This window comes from Bos mutus, chromosome 28 (genome assembly GCF_027580195.1).
Source record: "Bos mutus isolate GX-2022 chromosome 28, NWIPB_WYAK_1.1, whole genome shotgun sequence".
Taxonomy (NCBI): Eukaryota; Metazoa; Chordata; class Mammalia; order Artiodactyla; family Bovidae; genus Bos; species Bos mutus.
This window is the reverse complement of record NC_091644.1, coordinates 37,675,771-37,697,731: the sequence shown is the minus strand read 5'-3', so window position 1 is coordinate 37,697,731 and position 21,961 is coordinate 37,675,771. Positions and strand designations below refer to the sequence as shown.

Below are 21,961 nucleotides of genomic sequence, written 5' to 3'. Positions count from 1 at the left end.
ATTTTTTAAAAACTTCAATTATTTACTCTGCAGTATGTCTATCCTTATTACAACAGTTAGCTCTCAGAAAGAATCCATCACTTTATAGCTGACAAATGAATAAATGTCATAAAATAAAACCATAAGACAGCTAAGTAACTAACCCTTAAAAGTTAATGGGTATAGTATGTAGATAAAAAAATATTCCTCCACTAATAATTTTAGTTTTATATTCTTATACGCAAACTTTTTTAGCAATAACATACTTTATCATTCCTAATTACACAATTATGTAGGCAACAAAAAATAAATTAGAAACAGTGTCACAAGTAGAACTATAAGGCTTTTTTATTCTCCTACCCCTTTCCTTCTATACAGTGAGGCAGCAGGGATGAAGGGAATCTTAATATACTTATGAAATTAAGTCTGAGTTCACAAAAGTACCAAATGAGTCAATTTTCTCTGAAATGCATCACAAAGTCTACAAAGATTCTTAAGAATTACTCCTATTTTAAAGACTTGTTTATAGTCAAATTGGTACTTAAAAATTAAATGAATCCAGCTGTAATCTGAGATAAAAAATATGAACTCTACTACTGAAAATCTATTAACATTTCTATAATGAAAAAATTGTAAGGCTGAAATATCTAAGAAACTATCAGAAAGGCTGAAATATCTAAGAAACTATCAGATATTAACAACTTTGACTGATTTATATATGTAATAAACACATGTAAAATTAAAACAGTAAGGCTTTTTCTGAAAGAATACTACTTGTTTCATCAGAAGATTATATCACTGCTCATCAGGGAGAAAAGGAAGCATATTCTGGTAGATACAACAAAGATGGATCATACACCAAAGAGATTTATCATGCATCTCAGAATCACTATACAAAACATAAAAGAGATATAAGATGATTAAAAGTTTAAAATGTTTTAAACGAAAACTCTAAACTGTACATTACATTATTAAGCCAAAACTATATAGGACTGAGGGCTTCCCTGGTGGCTCAAGGGTAAAGAATCTACCTGCCAAGGCAGGAGACACAGATTCAATCACTGGGTCGGGAAGATCCCCTGGAGGAGGAAACGGCAACCCATTCCAGTATTCCTGCCTGGAGAATCCCATGGACAGAGGAGCCTGGTGGGCTACAGTCCATGGGGTCGCAAAGAGTCAGACACGACTGAGCGATTGAGCACACACGCACACGTAGCACTGAACACAGCCGGCAAACGTCAATAACAGCTAGTACAATCCTACTTTAAGTGGTAGCCAGGGCAATCTTTTATGTAATCTGGAAGAAAAACCTAATACTCTATATTAATTTTTAAAAGCAATCAAAAATTAAAAATTAGAATCTCATTTAATGTCAACCTCAGACACAAACCAAATGAGTCACTCAATTAACACACTGAACTACAAAGAGGCAAACAACACAACTACTGGCTATCAGCCGAAGCAAATATCCTCCCCTCTTTCTCTTCTCAGTGGCAAAATCAGAGGTAGGTACATCAAACAGAACACAGAATGCCAAGATAGAGAGCCTTTCAAAGTATAAAATGTAGCTAGTATACTAAGCGGATGTATGTATTACACACAAACATAAACACAGAACACACACACATTACATGAGTTATCTTTTACATTTTGGGAAACCAAATGTATTCACGAGGACTTTTTCATCGGAACTCACAAATATCAAATTTCCCAAGTTTGATGTCACATTCCTTACTTACAATGGACCAAAATTAAGAACAAAATAATGACTATAGTTCATTAGTACCTACTACGGTCCAGGCACTGAACCGGACATTTTACATAAATTACTCAATCTTACACACCTGAACTACAAAGGAAGGACACCGAACGTTCTTGTACCAGCTAATTACTCAGAGACAGTTTATATACTAGATAAATATTTATATATTAATTCTTTACAATCACAAAATTTTCTGTTGCACTGATCTAATAAAATCCAGAGATCAGTTTTGGATATTTCTAACCCATAAATCTTCTACAGCAGCCATATCAGGAAAATTTGTTTGTGGTATGATACATTTATAAATATCTGCAATAAATAAAAAGCCATAGGAATTTTCCTGGTGGGCAACGCAGGTTCAATCCCTGTTTGGGGAATTGAGACCCCACATGCCCCGGGGCAACTCTGCCTGTGCGCCACAGCTGCTGAGCCCGAGCTCTGGAGCCCATGCACTGCAGCTAGAGAGAAGCCTGGGCGCCACAACGAAGACCTGACGCAGTCAGGAATAAAACTAACGTTTTTAAAAAGTGTATAAAAATGTTAAAAATTTAATAAATAAATACATAAGCCATATAACTGAAGAATCCAAAAAATCTACAAAATATAGTTTATACCATAAAATAAGCTGAAGTACCAACGTGAAAAATTAAGATAATTATTAATCACAAAGAGAAAATATAGGCTTATTACAGGGCTTTCCACACGGTAAATGCTCCAGAAATAGATGCATATTTATAAATCAGATTTTTAGGCAAAAAGCTGAATCCTTACTAAATTTCTTAATAGCTGACGTAGTCTTCAAGTAGCAGCAAGAGTACTTCAAATATACATTTAACACACACAGAAACATAACTAAGTATCATAAACAAACAAACTATATTCATCTAAAGCCAGTTTTGTTTTATTTTTCCATGTTTATTTGCATGCTGTGGTCAAAATTTTAGAAGAACACTAAAATGGCTCAGTCAGGAAACAATATGCCTGCAATGCATATTGCAGGAGACAGGAGTTCGATCCCTGGGTCGGGAAGATCCCCTGGAGGAGGAAATGGCAACCCACTCCAGTATTCCTGCCTGGAGAATCCTATGGACAGAGGAGCCTGGCAGGCTACAGCCATGGGGTCATAAGAGTCAGACACAACTTAGTGACTAAACCACCAACCACCACCAAAATGAGCAAGAGATTTTAAGCAAAAAGATACTAAGTTTCCTAAAAGTAGAAATAATTTCCAGTATCACTAAGGAGTACTTGAAATACACATTTGTACACAGAGAGACATATATATATTACAAAGTGTAATAAAAACATTTTACTATAGTCATCTAAGCATCGTTTTTTCCTCTTCCTTGCTTGTCTGCATGCTGTGGCTGAATTTTAGAAAATACAAAAATGATCCAAAAAATATATAGTTGTACTTATTTAAAAGAATCACTAACAATGGGGATGTTTAGCTTTTTTTTAAGCCTCAGAAACAAGATGAAATGCCAGAAATCACCTATAAAATGCAGGGTCCACTGTCAGTGTAGGTATTCTTGATACATTACTAAATAATTCTCAAACTGACCAAACCAAGTAAATGCTACTATCACATAAAATGCAATATAACAATTTTGACTTTTTATAAACTAAGTACTAGCACTTTTCCATTCTTATTTTTTGCTTAAAAAATGATTACAACTCTCAAAATCTATACCCAATATACCATCTACAAAACACTGGAGAAAGACATCTTCCCAAATTTGTGTTATATAGTTATGAAGCAGAGGCTAATACAGTAAGAACTGTTTTACTCTAGCTCAAGATTTCATAAATTTCCATGATGAGAGCAAGAATAATGGATCAGAAATATGATCTTCTTCTACAAATTTGCATTAGTAGGGTCTCTGAAGGAGGCAAATGCTATCTGCATAATAAATACAAATTGAAATCAGTCAATTATTTATTTTGTCAATCACATTTAGATTCATAAAAACACACAAAGAGCAAATTACAAGAATTCATTCAGCTATAAAACGCATCTTAACCAAAAACAGATTTCTTACCCAGATTTTGCTTTTTCTTCTTCAGCTTCTACCTTTATGCTGAGGGATTCATCTGCTCCAGTTGTATCATCATCTTTATCTTCCAGATTTTCATTTTCTTCCGTTTTTTTCATGTTAACTTCTTTTTCCTGTTCAGATTGTGTAGGCATAGATTCTAATAAATTCTTTTTACTCCCCTAGAAAAAGATCAGAGGAACTAAACCAACAAAAGTAAAAACTGTCAACCTAATTCCATTATCTAATTACTAGCACAGGAGGTACCAACCAGTACTAACACTGAGAAAGTTATTTTAACATTCTTCTGCCATCCCTAAAATAATGGCAAAAATAGCTAACGGCTATTTCAAACACAAAAATAGCACATAATAAAGAAAATGCATGAACAATAAAATTCGTAAGATAAATTAAATAAGGAATCTTTAGAGAGGATGGAGAAAATGTACCAGAGAAAACAAAGGACTATAAACAGTATCCTATTTACCTGAGAGGGCTGAGTATTCTCCTTTCTTTCAACACCTGCTTCAAGAGGCTTTTCTTCTTTTGGTATTATATTCGCTTCCTCTTCAATCTTTATTTCTTTGATTTCTGGTTCATTTTCTTCCTTAACTTTTATTTCTTTTACATTTTCACACTCCTTACAAGGCTTGTTAACAACTTTCTCTGGCAGTGCCATCTGAAATTCAATATTGGCCGACCTACAGTACTCCTCAAAACCATATAAGTATCTGGAAACATGAAAAGAAGTTATATTTGGGAAAACATTTCGAAATGTTATTGCAGAGTTGTAGTTTTTAAAATATGTGTTCACTTCTTCTAAGTTCTCAGATATTGAGCTACCTTAATAGTCTAGCTTATTTTAATTGTTCTTTATAATCTTTTTACTCAAATAGAAACATTTTTCAAAGAAAAAAACTTCATTTAAAAAAATGCTAAAAGTGAAAAGAAAGTCATAATCTTAAATGTAGTAACCGTAGTAATAGTAGCTAGTAATAGCATCTATTTATATGTCAGGTACTGGACCCCCAAGTATATGTAAAATTTCACTAGCTGATCAGACTAATCATTACTATGAGACAAATAGTATTATCTCATTTTATAAACAAGAAAATCAAGGTCTGAAAGAACAAATAAGTGGCCCAAGGGTATAAACAACAAATAACTGGCAGAACCAGGATTCGAACCTGGGTTTATATGACTTTAAAACTTTGGCATTTTAACTTCTACACAATACTTTCCAAATTTGCCTGAGCACAAAAACTTTCTTCACAGATTATCTCACAGATCTAATATTCATGGAAATCAGTCCTGAATATTCACTGGAAGGACTGATGGTGAAGCTGAAACTCCAATACTTTGGCCACCTGATGCAAAGAACTGATTCATGTGAAAAGACCCCAATACTATGGCCACCTGATGCAAAGGACTCATTCATGGGAAAAGACCCCAATACTTTTGGCCACCTGATGCATACTGATTCATGTGAAAAGACCCCAATACTTTGGCCACCTGATGCAAAGAACTGATTGATGTGAAAAGACCCCGATGCTGGGAAAGATTGAAGGCGGGAGAAGAAGGGAACGACAGAGGAGGAGATGGTTGGATGGCATCATCAACTCAACGGACATGAGTTTGAGTAAACTCCCAGAGTTGGTGATGGACACGGAGGCCTGGCGTGCTGTAACAGTCCATGGGGTCGCAAAGAGTTGGACACGACTGAGCGACTGAACTGAACTGAATATTCATGGGCTACACTCTAGAAAACGCTATTATAGAGTGATTACTCTAGTAAACCTTCCTCAAAATTACTAGCCTCAGTTATATGGTAAATTCCATCCTGCTTTCTAGGTAAAATACTGTTGAACATAGCTATATCCAGTGCATGGACTTACTTTTTATAAGCACATTTAACATTGTATCCTGCAGCTGAATTTAAGACAGGGATTCCAAGATCTTGGTAGACTTGTTTCCAAACAGCCCCGCTTTCAATCTAAAAGAGTAAAATGAAAATTCAAAAATCAAAAGGCGGGGAATATGAAAAAATTTTGATAAATACCAAATGTTTATGTTTGTGTGTGGATATACTATGTAGTTCTGTATTTGTTGTTTCTAGTCTCAAGGAATGACAAATACCAATTTTGATAAATTCTAAAAAAAATAATCTGGTTTACAGCAATGTTTTTAAGTTAAGCTTTGGTATTCTAACAAATCTCAGAGAATTATAAATGCTGAAATCCTAGGTCATTTGACGTTTTACCTTTTTGGCCATGCCTCAAGGCATGCAGGATTCCAGTTCCCTGACCAGGGATCAACCTTGCTTCCCCTACAGGGGAAGTTCAGAGTCTTAACCATTAGATAGCCAGGGAAGTCCCCGTTCAACGTTTAAATAAACCCTGCTATGGTAAATAAGAAAACATCTACATTCCTGAATCAAAATCTAAATGAAATGACAGATAAAAAAACTTCAATGAAGTATGATTTCTATAAGCTAATAATAAAGTTGTTTCATTGAATCCTAGTAACACAACGTACCTTTCCTCCCCCCAGAATAGTCTTAACTAGATGAGTACCATACATCATGGCAACTTTAAGATAATTTCCTCAGTTCAACAAAGACTTTCTACATATATGCACACATATATATGCAAATAATGTTTTCTATATATGTAAGGCACAATGGTAGAGATCAAGGACATAAAGAATACAAAGACAGATCCCTGCTCTTACCGATCTTACCGTCTAATGGAAGAGAGACACAGAAAGAATTTCCACTAACATGGTTGTGTTATGACTCAGATAGCTTATGAAAGTTTGACAAACTTAACAGTAAACTGGAAAGCTCATTTTTAAAAATCTTCAAATTTAAATTTGGTCTGAGGAAGCTAGCTAGCTATTTCTAACTTGTACTCTCCATTTTCTCTTCCTTTTATTCTTAAGTTTTTGTATGAAGAACATGTTTCACTTCTGATCGTAATACTTACATTATCAAATCCTCCAAGTTTGTGTACAAGCCTGAATAACTTGAAGAGATTCAAATTTCGATATCCAAGCACAGGTCGTTTGTTAATAGGTGTGCCTATTAAAAAGAAAACACAGATATATCAGAACCATGCTTCGTATTTATTTAAATTTTGAAAAGATTCAAACATTACCATCAAATATACACAGTGCAATCTGTGTCTATATGAGAGAAACATCCCTGGTTAACCAAAAATATATCTACTTAAATCCGTTTTATTAAAACCTTTTTTCCTATAGCAGATTTTTGAAACTTTATTTATATTTTATTCCACTTTCATTTCCTTGATGAGCAAAAGAATAAACAGTAAATGAAGCAAAATAAAATACCAACAAAAAATTTTAAAACATCAGGGTAACAATGTTTGGTAGAACTGAAAACAGTGTTGAGATAATTGATGGGCAACTGCTTCACAATGGGAATTACCTTTTATTGTCTTTGTATTTTACTAACTTCCTACTATTCTACAAAGTAAGTAATTCTAGAGTAAAGTTATAGTGTTGTTTATTCTAGGATGTAAAAAAGTAGAAGGATACTAAAACTATCAGACTGCTAGAATGTGATTAAGAGAAAATAACAGGATAGAGATACACAACCTATTGCCCTTTCCAAAAAATATATGACGAGGATAATCATACTCTTCATTTTTTTCTAATATTAGATTTTATTCATTTTCTTCACTTTTTAACTTAGCTTATATAAAAAAAGCTTAAGAAATAGCCTGCCTTCTTAGGCCAAGCCTCCATGCACACAAATAAACACATAAATCAAGGACATTTTATACTGAAGAATAAAAAGATAACTACATTGTAGTAGCCACTATAATTTATGAGAGCAAAAACAAGACCAAGCCCGCAGCTACTCATCAACAATACAAAACCAGATTAAAAACACATGAATTCACAGAGCATGGTAGCCCTTCTAAGTATCATTCATTCATTTTGTCTTTTTCTTCAAGTCAGAAAGCTTTCAGCCTCTGCCCTCTACCTTGCTAGCATCTTTACAGGAAAGGAGAAACTACACTCATAACAGCAGATAAGAAATAAACAGGGCCACAGTTACTAGATGACCAGGTCATCACTGCAAGTTAAAAGTTAGTGTTAATTACCCATGCTTATATTTCTTGAACCACAAAGGCAGATTCAAAAAGCTAAGACAAGGCTCACCTTGAGACTTGGTCACCTTTCTCTACAGATGGTTTAATTTTGTTCTTAGTTTTATGTAGCTAAGTCATAAGAAGACTTATGGCCCATCTTAGAATGAATGCCGTGTCTGTCTGTGTGTGTCTCTTACTCACATACACAAACACATACATCTTGGGGCTGGCAGTGATTTTAGAGAAGAGGCTTTTCTACAGGCATACATGGAGGCTCAAATAAAAAGACACTATGATTCCCATTCTGTTACTGTTTTCTAATGTAAAGGTTCTTTGGGGTCCCCCAAAGCAGCGGTGGGAAAGACAGGACAAAATACAGTTATTTATGGGTCCATGGCCACAACATCCATCAAAATATTGTCAAATCCCACATTCTACTTACTACGTGACAGACATTACATGAGGGTGCTGGTGATACTGGTAATCAAAATGATAGCAATGACTACCAGTGACATGCAGCTTAATCAACAGAATTCTTATTTTTAAGATATTATCTGATATCTACATTAATAACGAATCGAAGGAAAAACACTCACCTCTATCTTCCATAAATTTGTATAACTGCTGAAGAAAGTTCTCCCTTTCCTCTGGAAATGGTTCTATTTCTTCCTAATTTTAGTCACAGAAGAATAAAATATTATTTTCCTCAGTTAAGCATTTTAATAACACAAGAAGATTTCTTACCAACAGCAAAGACTAATACTCACTATAATATTTCAAAGGCTTTTTACAAAAAAAAAAAAAAAAAAATGACTTAACACTAAGCTATTCAAAACCAGAAAGTCTTGACATGTTATGCTTTACAGAGAACTATGTCCTAAAAGGTTATCTCAATAGTGACAATCCCAAATGTAAATGCTCATATAAGAAATGAGACCAACAAGATGGTTCATAAACTTTTTACCACATCAGAGATCTAGTCTTTAAATCACTGTCACAGGCTCAAGAAGACCTACTCTCACTTATATTAATTTGGGTCAGGGCTTAACATCGAAACAGACTCAACTCTTGCTCCTCCAGGAACTAAATAAGTGAGGGCCCCATCAGCTGCAACTAAAATTATCCTTCATTACATTCGGCCCCACAGTATAGTACTTCAAGCTTATAAAATCAGTAAAGTGGGGAACAAACTTGATCTACAATACCTGAAGATTCAGACTTAGGGAAATCTTCAAGTAATAAAATAGTTCCCCGATTTATCAATTACAAGGGAGGGACTAGCTTCTTGCTGCTGTGGCCAGGGGCTGTGGCAGTAGGGAGCTGGTCCTGAAGCAACCTGCAAGGAGCAGGGTAGTAGGTGAGATGGAGGAACTCATCAATTCAGTGACCATCAACAAACATTTAATGAGCACCAGTGAGTGTAGGCACTGTGCAAGGTGCTGAGTCCAAAGAGAAACAAGCGATGGTGCCTGCCATTACAGAGCATGAGCAGGGTAACTGCAGAGGAAGTGATTCAAAATACACACTGAGGCTTTACAGTTACTCAAGTATTCCGAGTGGTAAAAGTCAGGAGAATACTTTTCAACTGATAGCCTAAATATATCATTCTAATTTTAAAAATCATGTGTCTAAACCACTGCTGGCGTGAGACTGGCCTCTATCTTAAAAGCGAGCAGAAAAAAGGAAGTTAAAGACAACAAAAACTTGTATCGATCAATCTATTACTATGCTTGCTAATAATTGGGCAGAGAAGAATAAATGACAATTATTAGTTTGCTTATGATAAAATTTGTTTTTCTCAACCTAAACATGATCCACATGCACTGCATTTTGGTAAGGTGGTCAGATGTAAGTCTAAGGAATACTGTTTTCTAGGTATTTTCTTAAATGCCCCCATGGTACAATATGTGACTTTCATAAACCACCAAATTTATTCCTACTGCAAAAAATTTTAAGTGAACTCTGTATTTAACTTTTAAAAAAACTGTTTAAACTGGAAACCACACTTGCTTAACATAAATCTAAGTAACACAAGTTTTGGTAACTAATATTTACTGATCATCTGTTCCATGTTACACACTATGACAGACACTGTGAGTACAAGTAAGATGGACTCCTGACCCTTGAGGAGCCTGTTGATTAGTAGGGCAAAAAACAAACACAAAATAAATACATGCACATATGTAATGCATGTATATATGTAGGCAAAAATTTCTACAAGGAGTGGTATCTGTTTAGACTATCAAATGGAGTGATTAACTTTTCTTGCAGAAGGTGATGGTTCTCTCCTTTACAGGGAAAACAGGTTAGTAAGGTTTAAAAAACTCAACAGGAGTGTGTCATGCTGACAAAGGGCAGGGTGGGGAAGGGCACCGTGGTGAGTAGAAACAAAGGTTTGTAATTTGATGTTGCTACAACCTAGTTCAAAGGAGGAGGGTAGGGAATTCCCTGGAGGGCCAATGTTAGAAATTTACACTTTTATTGCCAAGGGCCGGGGTTCAACGCCTGGTTGGGGAACTAAGATCTGGAAAGCCATGTGGTACCACCAAAAACAAATAAACAAAAAAATAAAAGTAGGAGAATATACCAGAAGAAGTGATGGAAAAAAAGAGAGCACAGGTTGGGCTATAAAGCGAGGTTCTGAAAGTAAAGCCTGACTTCCAGAGTAATAAGTCATTCAGACTGTAGCCCACCAGTCCAAGGAATTTTCAGGCAAGAATACTAGAGTGGGTTGCCATTTCCTAATCCAAGGGGATCTTCCTGACCCAGGGATTGAACCTGCATCTCTTGTGTCTCCTGCACTGCAGGCAGATTCTTTACCACTGCGCCACCTGAGAAGCCTTAAGCAAGGGACTGATGGCTTATTTTTAACATTTAAAATAGAAAGCAATGGGGAAGACCGACGCCAGGGAAACTTTCACACTATACACTATCATTACAGACCACTATATTATAAAACCTAAACGTTAACATGTTCCTACTTCAGCAATAGTTGTTTATTACAGTTACATAGCAAAATTTCGTAACTTACCTAAAATAGTACATATTGACATTAACTTATCTTTGTTTCCTAAAAACATTAAATACAACGATCATGTATTGCAGCTACCATTATCTGCATCACTGTTCCCCCAAGAATTTTCATAAAGCCATTCAGCAAACCATTAAAGAGCACAGTGGTGCACTGTCACTAGTTATACTGTGGGCAATTTTTTCACTACTTGTCATTGATGGACCTCAAGTACCAGCTACAATAAAATCTAAATTTAGCTCCTTGAGCCATATAAATTCACAGATGTCTTATTTTGTATTAGATAAAATCTAATATAAAAATCTTTGCATTGATTCTTTGAATCAAAGATATTAATCTTTACTTTTACGTTGATTATTCCTTTAACATTAGATAAAAAACACATTTTATTCTTTATGAGATACTGTAATAAAATATGCAGATGTAAACACAGTATGAGGTCACAGCTGTCCACGTGATGTTAAACAGCATATGAAAGTAGAGTTGTGCTGTATTAAGAAACATTTTTTCCCTTTTTTTAACTGAACTATAGATGACACACAATACTGTATAATTTCAGGTGTATGACATATTGATTTGACATTTAAATACACTATGGACTGAAGATTAAGAAATATTTTTGAGGTTACAGGGATTACTATACTTAATATTTTTAATTTCACAAAACCATATTTCTATTTTAAGGTTAAGTAAGCAAACTACTTGATTATGATGAATACACAAGAACAACTGTATTATAAAACACTTCTAATACTAAAAATACTTAAGTGATTAATGACTTCACGCCAAATCCCAAGGGGAACTCAACTGTTTTTCATTGTAAAAGGCATTAAGTCTTTTTACTCACCTCTTCTTCGCTGCTGTTATCCTCCTTTTCTTTTTCATCATCTTCCTCCTCCTCTTCTTCCTCTGCTTCGCTGCTAGAACTATCTTCTTTCAATTCAGTCTTCCAGTTAGCAGGAATAGTTCTACTTTTGTGAAATTCAAGTGCCTGATCAAAGGCTGGAAAGAGATAACAAACTATCAACTGGAGAAATTAAGACAACTGATTTGTCTAAAAATATTAACAGGATAAAGAAGTAAAAACTACTGTGCTGCTACCACTGACATTTATGAAGTGGTTGCTATGGGCTAGGCACTGTGCTAGCTAACTGCTTTTCGGTGTAGCAGCCCATTAATCTTAACAGTCTTAGGCATTAGGTATCTATTTTATAGATGGCAAAACTTAGGTGACGTAGGTTCAAACAAAGACAAGAAAAAGGGGCAGATATATTCTTTTAAAACAAAAATTAAGAGTGTCTAGTCAGACACGACTGAGCGACTTCACTTCCACTTTTCACTTTCATGCATTGGAGAAGGAAATGGCAACCCACTCCAGTGTTCTTGCCTGGAGAATCCCAGGGATGGGGGAGCCTGGTGGGCTGCCGTCTCTGGGGTCGCACAGAGTCGGACACGACTGAAGCAACTTAGCACAGCAGCAGCAGTAAACATTAAACAGTCAAGTAAATCTAGTAAACATTAAAGTAAATCTTTATAACCATTTTATCAAAAAATTATTAAAAGTATTATATAACAGGCACAGAGCCACTGTAATAACTTACAAGTATCTGAAAATATACTATAAATATGTACTCCTGAATTAAAATTATATTAATGATTAATTTGGGAGAAGGCAATGGCACCCCACTCCAGTACTGTTGCCTGGAAAATCCCATGGACGGAGAAGCCTGGTAGGCTGCAGTCCATGGGTCGCTAAGAGTCAGACACGACTGAGCGACTTCACTTTCATGCATTGGAGAAGGCAATGGCAACCCACTCCAGTGTTCTTGCCTGGAGAATCCCATGGATGGAGAAGCCTGGTAGGCTGCAGTCCATGGGGTCGCACAGAGTCGGACATGACTGAAGCAACTTAGCAGCAGCAGCAGCAATGATTAATTTAACTAGATAAATAACTAGAAATAGTTATTCTCACTTTACAATACAGAGAAATAAATTCTCTACCATAAATCTTGATGATTTTTAACCAGTCTATATAGTGTATTATCTGATTTGGTGAACATGGGCAAAGAAAAAAATAAAGTTATTTGCAGTGCCAAAAATCAAGTAAGAGATGTAATTGCAGATATTCCCCAATAAAATGTAACTACTATTACAAGAAATGACAAAAATCAAGACTACTTTGACTCCTGTGTTTACCATCCTCAGGAACTGATATTTTATTTACTAGGCCAGACTACAGTGATAGCTAATGATCTTGTTCTTGATCTTTTTTAGATTACTATACCAATTATAAGCTAAAAAAAATAGAGAATACTATGATAACAAAAGACACATTGGTTCACAAAAGCAGAAGTCACACAGGACCAAACGTAACTTCAAAGACTTCACTAAAAAAAAAAATTGTTGAGACCAAAAGAATATTTAATCTTCAGAAACACTTCCTTAGTTTCCTTTCCTCTCTGTCTGGCCACACCGTGCGACCTATGAGGTCTTAGTTCCCTGACCAGAAGCTGGGCCCCAGCAACGAGAGCGCAGAGCCCACCAGTGGGCCACCAGGGCACGCCCCATCAGTTTTAAATTAAATGTAAGTTGTTCCAAAATTATCCTTACCTTGTTTTAATACAGCATCAGGCTTTGGTACAGTGTCACTAGTAATTTCATGGACATCCTTCCTTGGTACTGAAGTACTGTATTTTTTTTTTTTTTATTTTAAAGGAAAAAATCCACAAAAACACAATAAAGATTAATTAAGAGTCCAATTACCTACCACAAAAAGATACTGAGAACATGGGAACACTGATGGAAATGACTGCACACAGGGTTGCAAGTCTCAAACAAAATACTAGGCAGGACATTAAAAATGTAACCATCCACACAAGGACCCCACCTTAACAGATGTTTTATAAACAAGGAATTCTCAGAGTACCTGGTTAAATGCAATACTAAAAATACTGAAACCCTGAAAATAATCAATTAAAGTGTTTACATAGCGGAATGCATCAATCCAATTAAAAAAAAAAAAGTTAAACAGCAAGAATTTGCCACCATCTTAAGATAATCTCAAGAAATAAATTTAAGATTGGAAGAAAATGTACTATTTTATAATGTAAAATGTTCAACAATCTTTTTAAACTGAATTCTAGGTTCAAAGCAAACTTCTAATATACAATTGAAGTTCTTTCATGTAGAAACTATAAGAAGGGTTTGGATGCAAGCAACTGGGAGAGGTCATTTTATCATTTATGTCACATTTCTTACTTTACATGAATAAATCATCATTCAGCTTTTCTGCACTTGGTTTGTTTCAACCAATCCACAGAAGTCTAAAAACTATTCCAAATACACTTTTCAGCCTGCCTCTTTTTAAACTTTAAATTTAAGAATTTCAAATATATACAGAAGCATAACAGTAAAATGAACTCCCACGAATCCATCATCCAACTACAACAATCATTAACTCAGAGTCAGTGTCTCATTTATACCCCTACCTACCTAGTCCCACCCCAACTAGATTGTTTTGAAGCAAATCTCAGACATTATATAATTTATAATATTTTATTCTTTTAAAAATAAAAAAAGTTCATAGTAATTTCTTAGTATCAACAAACTAGTATTCAATTTCAATGCTCAAATTTTTGTGAAAGTGGGTTTCATATAGATTATTTTTAAGTCATGTTTCAGAACTTGAAAATCCAAAAACCAATCTTAAAGTATCATGATCTTTTTTAAAGCAGTCACCCAATAAGGCAAAACAGCAACATAAAATACATGGATTTTCTAGTCACACAATTCTTAAAGGGAAAAAACACCCATAGAAAATGACAACTCAGTTTTAGAAAAGTTCTACATGAAAATTCATTGTCTTAATACCCAACATACATTTATAGTAACTCGTTTTAAACCTTAAGACTACTGCAAAATTCAAACGTTACACAACAGGTATTACCACACTCATTTAGAAGTAATTTAAAATGTTAGAAAATCCTAATTAGACATTCAAAACAATAAATATATATCAATTAATATATCCATGAAATATTGGATGTGGTAGATATATTGAATTTCAATAAACCATCAGTTATTATATAGGCAAATATTGATAAATTAGACAGCATTGAGAGTATAGCTTAGAAAAGACCAAATGAACAAGACATATTTTAAGACTATTACACTTAATGATAATATGAAAGATGATCATGCTTTGAAACACTCTGAATGATAAAAAGGAAAAGCAGAACATCACTGGAAATAACTAATTTATAATTTATCATTCTAATCTGGAAAAGCAGCTTATTTTTCATACCAAGTGAATTCTACTTACAATTTGCCATCTTTGAAAGATCGCACAAGAATATTATCCTTTTTCACAGCAATTTCATCACTACAGTCAGGACATACCACCTTTAAAAAAAAAAGTATGAAACTATTATAACTAAAAGCACTGTTTATAGATAGTTACATAAATATCAATTATTTAAATCTTAAAAAATAGTTTCAGCTTAAAATGTAAAAACTAATTTTAGTTTGAGGGTAAAAACACATACACATGCGTAACAATATACACAAGTAATTTAAAGTTTATATCCTAAAACACACACATACATATGTGGGAATGCACACAAGTAATTTTATTTTCTATATCCTTCCAGCTCTCTGGATTATCCACATTAATTTTTGACACAGGCATGATGTTGAGAGCACAATCGTGGCTATGACTAGACTGATGCTATGGACCAAGTCCAGGCAGGAACAGAAAACTGGATGAGAGTGGCGCAGGCGTGGAAAGAGGGAGAGCAAGGAGAGCTAGTCCAACAGAAGGTCTGCAGCGGGGCTGGTGGGACCAAAGTGGGGTATCAGAATCTTAACCAGAGCAGCCTCTATCTTGAAAAAGACAGAGATGATGAGCTGGCTATTATTTACATCTAAACATGAATGTTAATAATACTAAAATTTCTCTATAATACTACCCATTCTAAAAATAAATGATTTTAAAGTGAGTACCTTCCTGGAATCTACATAACATTTACTACTACCAAAAAAGAAGATTTTATTTGAAGTCACTCCAGCTATTACTGAAAGCAAGGATAAAGCATGCCTTCTCAAAGATAATATTAATTCAAGACACCTATAAATTTTTATTATTTAAATTCCAAGAGAGTTCACTATCTATATCAAGAACAACATCATAGTTTGGTTTTTTAATGGAAAAAAATGGGCTAAATAAGCATGACAGATTTAAGGACTGTCTCATTAGCTCTGAAAAATGCCACAATAGTACTTAAATGCATGTATTCTCACTACAGGTTTGAGAGGAGCCAGAAATACGTAAGTTCTAATTCAGTCTTTAATTCACTTTTTTTCTAATCTATTTTTTAATATTTTGGCTGCATCATGTGTTACGCAGGATCTGTTTCTCAACCAATGACTGAACATTCCTCCCGCAGTGGGAACACTGGTCCTAACCACTGGATAGCACAGGGAATTCCCCTAATTCAGTCTCTAGAAGGTTAACAATTTCCATAATTGTAATCGCACTGCCGTTAAGCATTGCTTAAATGCTGATGGCATTATGAAATAATTCACTAAGAAAAGGCTTTTACGTGTATTAGCATCTAGGAAAACTTTCCTATCATTTCAAAAGAGTCCTGAAGTAAATACTTAATTTGTCCATTCATTCATCCACTCTACAAACTATTTCATCAAGGTACTGTGTACTAGAGCACAGAGGCCAGGACAGTCCCTGTTTCTCCCCACAGTGAGTGTATATTCTAACTGGGAAGACAAGCACTAAACAAGTTAAGTGCACATGTATTTAACTGCTATTATCTAGGTGATCAGAAATCACTTTCTTGAGGACACAACATTTACACTAAGCTTTGAAAACTGAGGAGGAACTGACTTGACAAAGGATGGATGTGTACGCACATGTCTGTAGGCCAGGCTGCAAGAACAGGAAATGGGTTATGGGAAGGGCCTGACACAGCAAGCAGGGCAACCCATTCTAGGAAGTAAAAGGTCAACATGGCTAACTTTCTGCCTGGGCTGAATAAGAAAGATAAGCAAAGCTTAGATTTGTCCATTTTGTAAGCCATGGTAATTCTGAGGACAAAAATCTGAAGTCTCTCAGAGAAGGATCTGAAGCAAGACAATGTCATAATAGAATTGCCATTGCCTTTCTTAAAATTACTTTTGGCTGTCACAAAGAAAATGGACCAGAGAAGGGCATGAGCTGAAAGAGATTAAGCTACTGCAAATCATCCAGGTGAGAGATGGTGACCTGGATACAAAGTGATGGCAAATTAAAGGAATGAGAAATATTAGAGATAATTAGGGAAGTGAAGAGGTGATAGAGAAAAGGATGCTTACATTTCTACCTTGTGCAAATGGTGTCATTCGCAGGGAAAGGAAACAATGGAGAGGGGTCAAGTTTGGGGATACAGGGAGGAGAGAGTAAGTTTAGGTTTATTAAGCTTGTTAAGTTTTCAGGTGACTAAAGGACAACCAAGTAGAGATACTGAATAGACAGATACTCAGGTCCAGAGCTCAGAGTAGAGGTCTGAACGCTAAGATATAAACTTGGGAATAAACAGCCTAAATAGAGGTCTAAACCTATGAGCCAAATCACCCATATTTTTTTCTTTCTCATGAGATTGGATTTTGAAAAACAAACATAATAGACTTTGCTGACATTGTGTGTAAGTAAGCGGGTCCAGTCTCCATTCTGTTACAGGAACTAAAATCCATATTTTATCCCATTTACCCATGCATCTGATTTTCTCGGTCCTTAAGACATTTCAGTTTATTATCCCTCCAACCAATGTTATTAAAGGGGATGAGATCACCCTGAAAAAATAGAGTGATATATTCTGAACCCTAAACAACAACATTTAAAGCTCAGAGGAAAAATGATGACTGAAACTGAAAAACAGGACTGTGTGAATCAGGGAAGCTAAGATTTCCACCCCTTAAAACAGGGGTAAATAGCACTTATGTTTCAGTGTCAATTAGGATGAAATGAGACTGTGCACTTACTTAACAAGTTAGCACAGTGCCTGGCCAGGGGAAGTGCTCAAAACATGGTAGCTATTTATTGTTCCTAAGAGTATGCAACTGTTTTCTAACATGATATTTTATTACCAGGCACTTGTTAACATTACTCAATTTATAAACTACTTTCAAAAATAGAAATGCAAATATTTTATGTGATTATGTCAAGGTTGTTTGATTCAGAACACAATTTCACACTCTCGTTGATAAAAATTATCCATTACTGTTCAAGAGATCTCAAATTTGCGTGGAGGATAACATGTATCAATAATGCTAAGATGTTAAAAATAATAATGAAATGGTTGACTAAGCAGATTACTAACCTTTTGGTACTGTAAATCTTTTCCTCATCATCAGGAAACTATTTAGAAATGATGATGAGAATGTTAAACTAATATTGAAAATACTAAAGTGAAAATTTTAATGTTCCTGTTGTTTTAGAAAAAGACACACAAAGCTCTTTCAAAACACGTTTTCAAAAGAAATGCTCACAAAGAATCTTAAGTGCTTTAGGAAAAAAGAAATGACCACATACACTGACTTAAGTTTTCTGCTTACCATTAACCCAAAGCTTGACAGGTTATTTAACCCTTCTAACACTGAGTTTCCTTATCTTTAAATGAGGATAAATAACATATACGTCATAATCCTCATAAAGATCTTAGCACAATCCTTACACATAGCAGGCATCCAATAAGTGAGGAATGGATAGATGGATATACGAAGAGGTACAAAGGTATTATACAGTATTTACATTTATGAAAATAATTGCCCTCATTAGTTTAAATTAAAAGAGCTGACATTTATTGGGCACTTATTTTGTGCAAAACACTTTTAATACTCAAGATACAGAATACAAAATGTTCAACAAAAATGATGACAAATAGATACCATTTGCAGACAATAGTAGAAAACAAGATTCCGTTCTTCTTTAGCAGTCTTCTGCATGGTACATTTAGAAGTTTTAAAAGTTTGCACAAGGAATTTTTTATCCAAAATTCAGCAGTGTAATATACCAAGCCTCTAAAATTACCATGATTTTGCTTTTCATGGATGAATTCAAAAGTTCTTTGTACTCAGAAACAGTTTTCAAAGTAATTCTGTGTGAACTGAATGATGCTAAAACCATTTCCCATTCTGTACCTATGAAAAACACTGATTTTTAAGAAAATCAACTGCTTTCTTCATGACTTATATAGTTGAAAATTAAACTCTTATACTGAAGTTACTCACCAATGCAGGAAACCACAGTGCTTTCTTTTTATCCAAACTAATGTAATCTACACACACAACTTTTCCCAGAAGCTCATCAATCTGTTTCCTATCATCCTCATCTTCATCACTGGAGGATGAAGAAGACTCTTCCTCTGGTCTAGGGAGAGAAAAAATGAGATATTCCTATTTATCATCACAAAGAATAAGCATGCCAAGTTGATGAATACAGGCTTTCTAGAAATCCTATCCTGTTTCCTACAACCTACAAAATGGCTAAATTAAATTTTTTAATAGCTTTCTAAATTGCTAAAGAATAATTTTTAAAAAAAAGGTTATCGCTAGAGGAAAAGCAGAGCATTTTCCTAAAAATGTCCTGAATTTATTTAGTGCTATTTTAAAAGATTACACGGAAGATCAAAACACAACAGCGCTGGTTCCCAAATTCTCAAAACCTGAAGGCCCCATTTTAAGTATCCGAAGACTGCACTAAAATATACTACATTCTCCTCTCAGATTAAAGGAATTCTAGAAATGGTAATGCACTCCCCGTACAATGCAAATTTTAAAAGGGGGAAGGGAGATCTTTACTAACAGAGGGTCAGGGTAGAGAGAGGAGACAATCTGCTAAGACATCACCACTACCATGCTTAATATCAGATACATAAAAACTAAGTATTCATAAGATGTACAATATGGTTCTTTTGTATTACGTGAAAAACTCCTTTTGGTTACACTGTATCCTGAATAAATTAAAAAGAAGAAAAAGGAACTCAAACCACCCATTTGATGTTAGAGGGAAGTATAGTAAAAAATAAAACTTAAAAAGAGAGGGGAAAGAAAAAAACCACAAACACACAAAACAAAGTTCTCAATCTGGTTTTAAAAAAGCCCACAGTCAGTAGTGAAGAAAATGGATTCTAAAGGGGGGATGTGTGGGAGGCTTGGAGGGAGGGGGACGTATGTATATGGCTGATTCACTTTGTTGTACAGCAGAAGTTAACACAATATTGTAAAGCAATTATACTCCAATTTAAAAAAAATCATTCTAATTACTATGTTCAAAATGCCCAGAATAAAGATATTAAGAAATGTGGAATAAATAGACTGCAACAAAATGAGAAATAAAAACATGGTATTTTTATAAAATAAAAAGCATGACAATACAAATGTCATCCCCTCATATTTATATGTGCTGCATGCTTAGCCGCATCTGACTCTTGGCAATCGCATGGTCTCTAGCCCTCCATGCTCCTCAGTCCATGAGATTTTCCCTGCAAGAATACTGGAGTGGGTTGCCATTTCCTTCTTCATTATATCTATATATTCCAACATAAATATAAAGGAAGAAAAACCTATTATAACACTGTTAAACATTTTATAGTGATAAGGGGAATATCATAATTTGATTTCAGTGATTATTCAATTAACCTAAGAAGTGTTCACTGATAAAAAACAAACCACATCTTCAAAGTTTGCTACTGAGAACACTGTACTTCAAAATGGCACTTAAAGCAGTTCAACCCCTACTTAGAAAGCACGTAATAGGCAGCAGGAAAAACCAACATATTTTCATATTAGTGGAGCGTAAAACCTTACAAATAGGCACACAGCTTGGAACAGTAATGACAGACCTTCACAAGTCTGATTTCTACTTGATTAGAAGAACTTCTCAAAGACAAGGACTTTTATTTCTCCACTTTCTAATGATTATAGAACACAACCAAATTTAAAGTCATAATTATTGCTTTTTTCAAAACAGCACAGAGGATGTATTCAGCTATGGATGCCCTCTATGCCATTATCATTAGCAAGACAAAATCACAATGTCACAAATAACATTAATCAAATCTGTAAACTGGGCTTTACTCGGCTAACACAATCATCTGCGATAGTATAAAAGTTCTAATTTCTTTCCTAAGACTTAACAAACGTGAAGACTTCAGACACGACAAAGTTATCTATCTACTATAAACTGACCGTCTACATAGAACATCCATCCACTTTACTACCTAGGTTCCACTCCAAAACCTTCCCCACTCATGGACTACACACCCTTCTCCACTCTCACATCCTCAAGCTTTTGTTCCAGCAATGTTCCTACCTCTCCCCTCTATCAGTTTTTCTACCTCTACTAGTTTGAGTCCTCCTAGCACTGTGTTCGGAGAAGGCAATGGCACCCCACTCCAGTACTCTTGCCTGGAAAATCCCATGGGCAGAGGAGCCTGGTAGGCTGCAGTCCATGGGGTCTCGAAGAGTCGGACACGACTGATCGACTTCCCTTTCACTTTTCACTTTCATGCATTGGAGAAGGAAATGGCAACCCACTCCAGTGTTCTTGCCTGGAGAATCCCAGGGACGGGGGAGCCTGGTGGGCTGCCGTCTATGGGGTCACACAGAGTCGGACACGACTGAAGTGACTTAGCAGCAGCAGCAGCAGCAGCAGCAGCAGCAGCACTGTGTTATTTCTAAGAAAATGCTGTTACTTCCTCCACTTAAAAAAAACAACAACAAAAGATCCCTTGACCTCACTTTCTCCACCAGCTACTACTCTTCTTTGCAGAGAAACAGCCTGGAATGCTTTATCCCCAGACACTTGGAAACTTTTTCACCTCCTCTAAGTCTCTGTTCAAATGTCATTTCAATTACGAACACCTTATTCAAATTTGCTTCCCTGGTGGCTCAGAGGTTAAAGCATATGCCTGCAATGCAGGGGACCTGGGTTCGATCCCTGGGTTGGGAAGATCCCCTGGAGAAGGAAATGGCAACCTACTCC

The 21,961-nt window shown here is 35.3% G+C and overlaps 1 protein-coding gene across 6 annotated transcripts in view; it reads right to left on the bottom strand.

Moving 5' to 3' along the window:
• The window catches only part of ARID4B (AT-rich interaction domain 4B), a 138,662-nt gene that overhangs the window by 39,219 nt on the left and 77,482 nt on the right, over positions 1-21,961 (bottom strand). For all 6 annotated transcript variants that reach the window (XR_011463025.1, XM_070364897.1, XM_070364900.1 and 3 more), the window contains exons 8-16: positions 19,207-19,345; positions 15,248-15,327; positions 13,537-13,613; positions 11,774-11,928; positions 8,492-8,564; positions 6,762-6,856; positions 5,673-5,770; positions 4,265-4,508; positions 3,784-3,959 (exon numbers count right to left, since the gene is read on the bottom strand). Coding sequence is in view for 5 of the 6 variants with exons in the window: in XM_070364897.1 (XP_070220998.1) it covers positions 3,784-3,959; positions 4,265-4,508; positions 5,673-5,770; positions 6,762-6,856; positions 8,492-8,564; positions 11,774-11,928; positions 13,537-13,613; positions 15,248-15,327; positions 19,207-19,345 (1,137 nt within the window). In the remaining variant the exon portion in view is untranslated. The remainder of the gene's footprint in view (positions 1-3,783; positions 3,960-4,264; positions 4,509-5,672; positions 5,771-6,761; positions 6,857-8,491; positions 8,565-11,773; positions 11,929-13,536; positions 13,614-15,247; positions 15,328-19,206; positions 19,346-21,961) is intronic.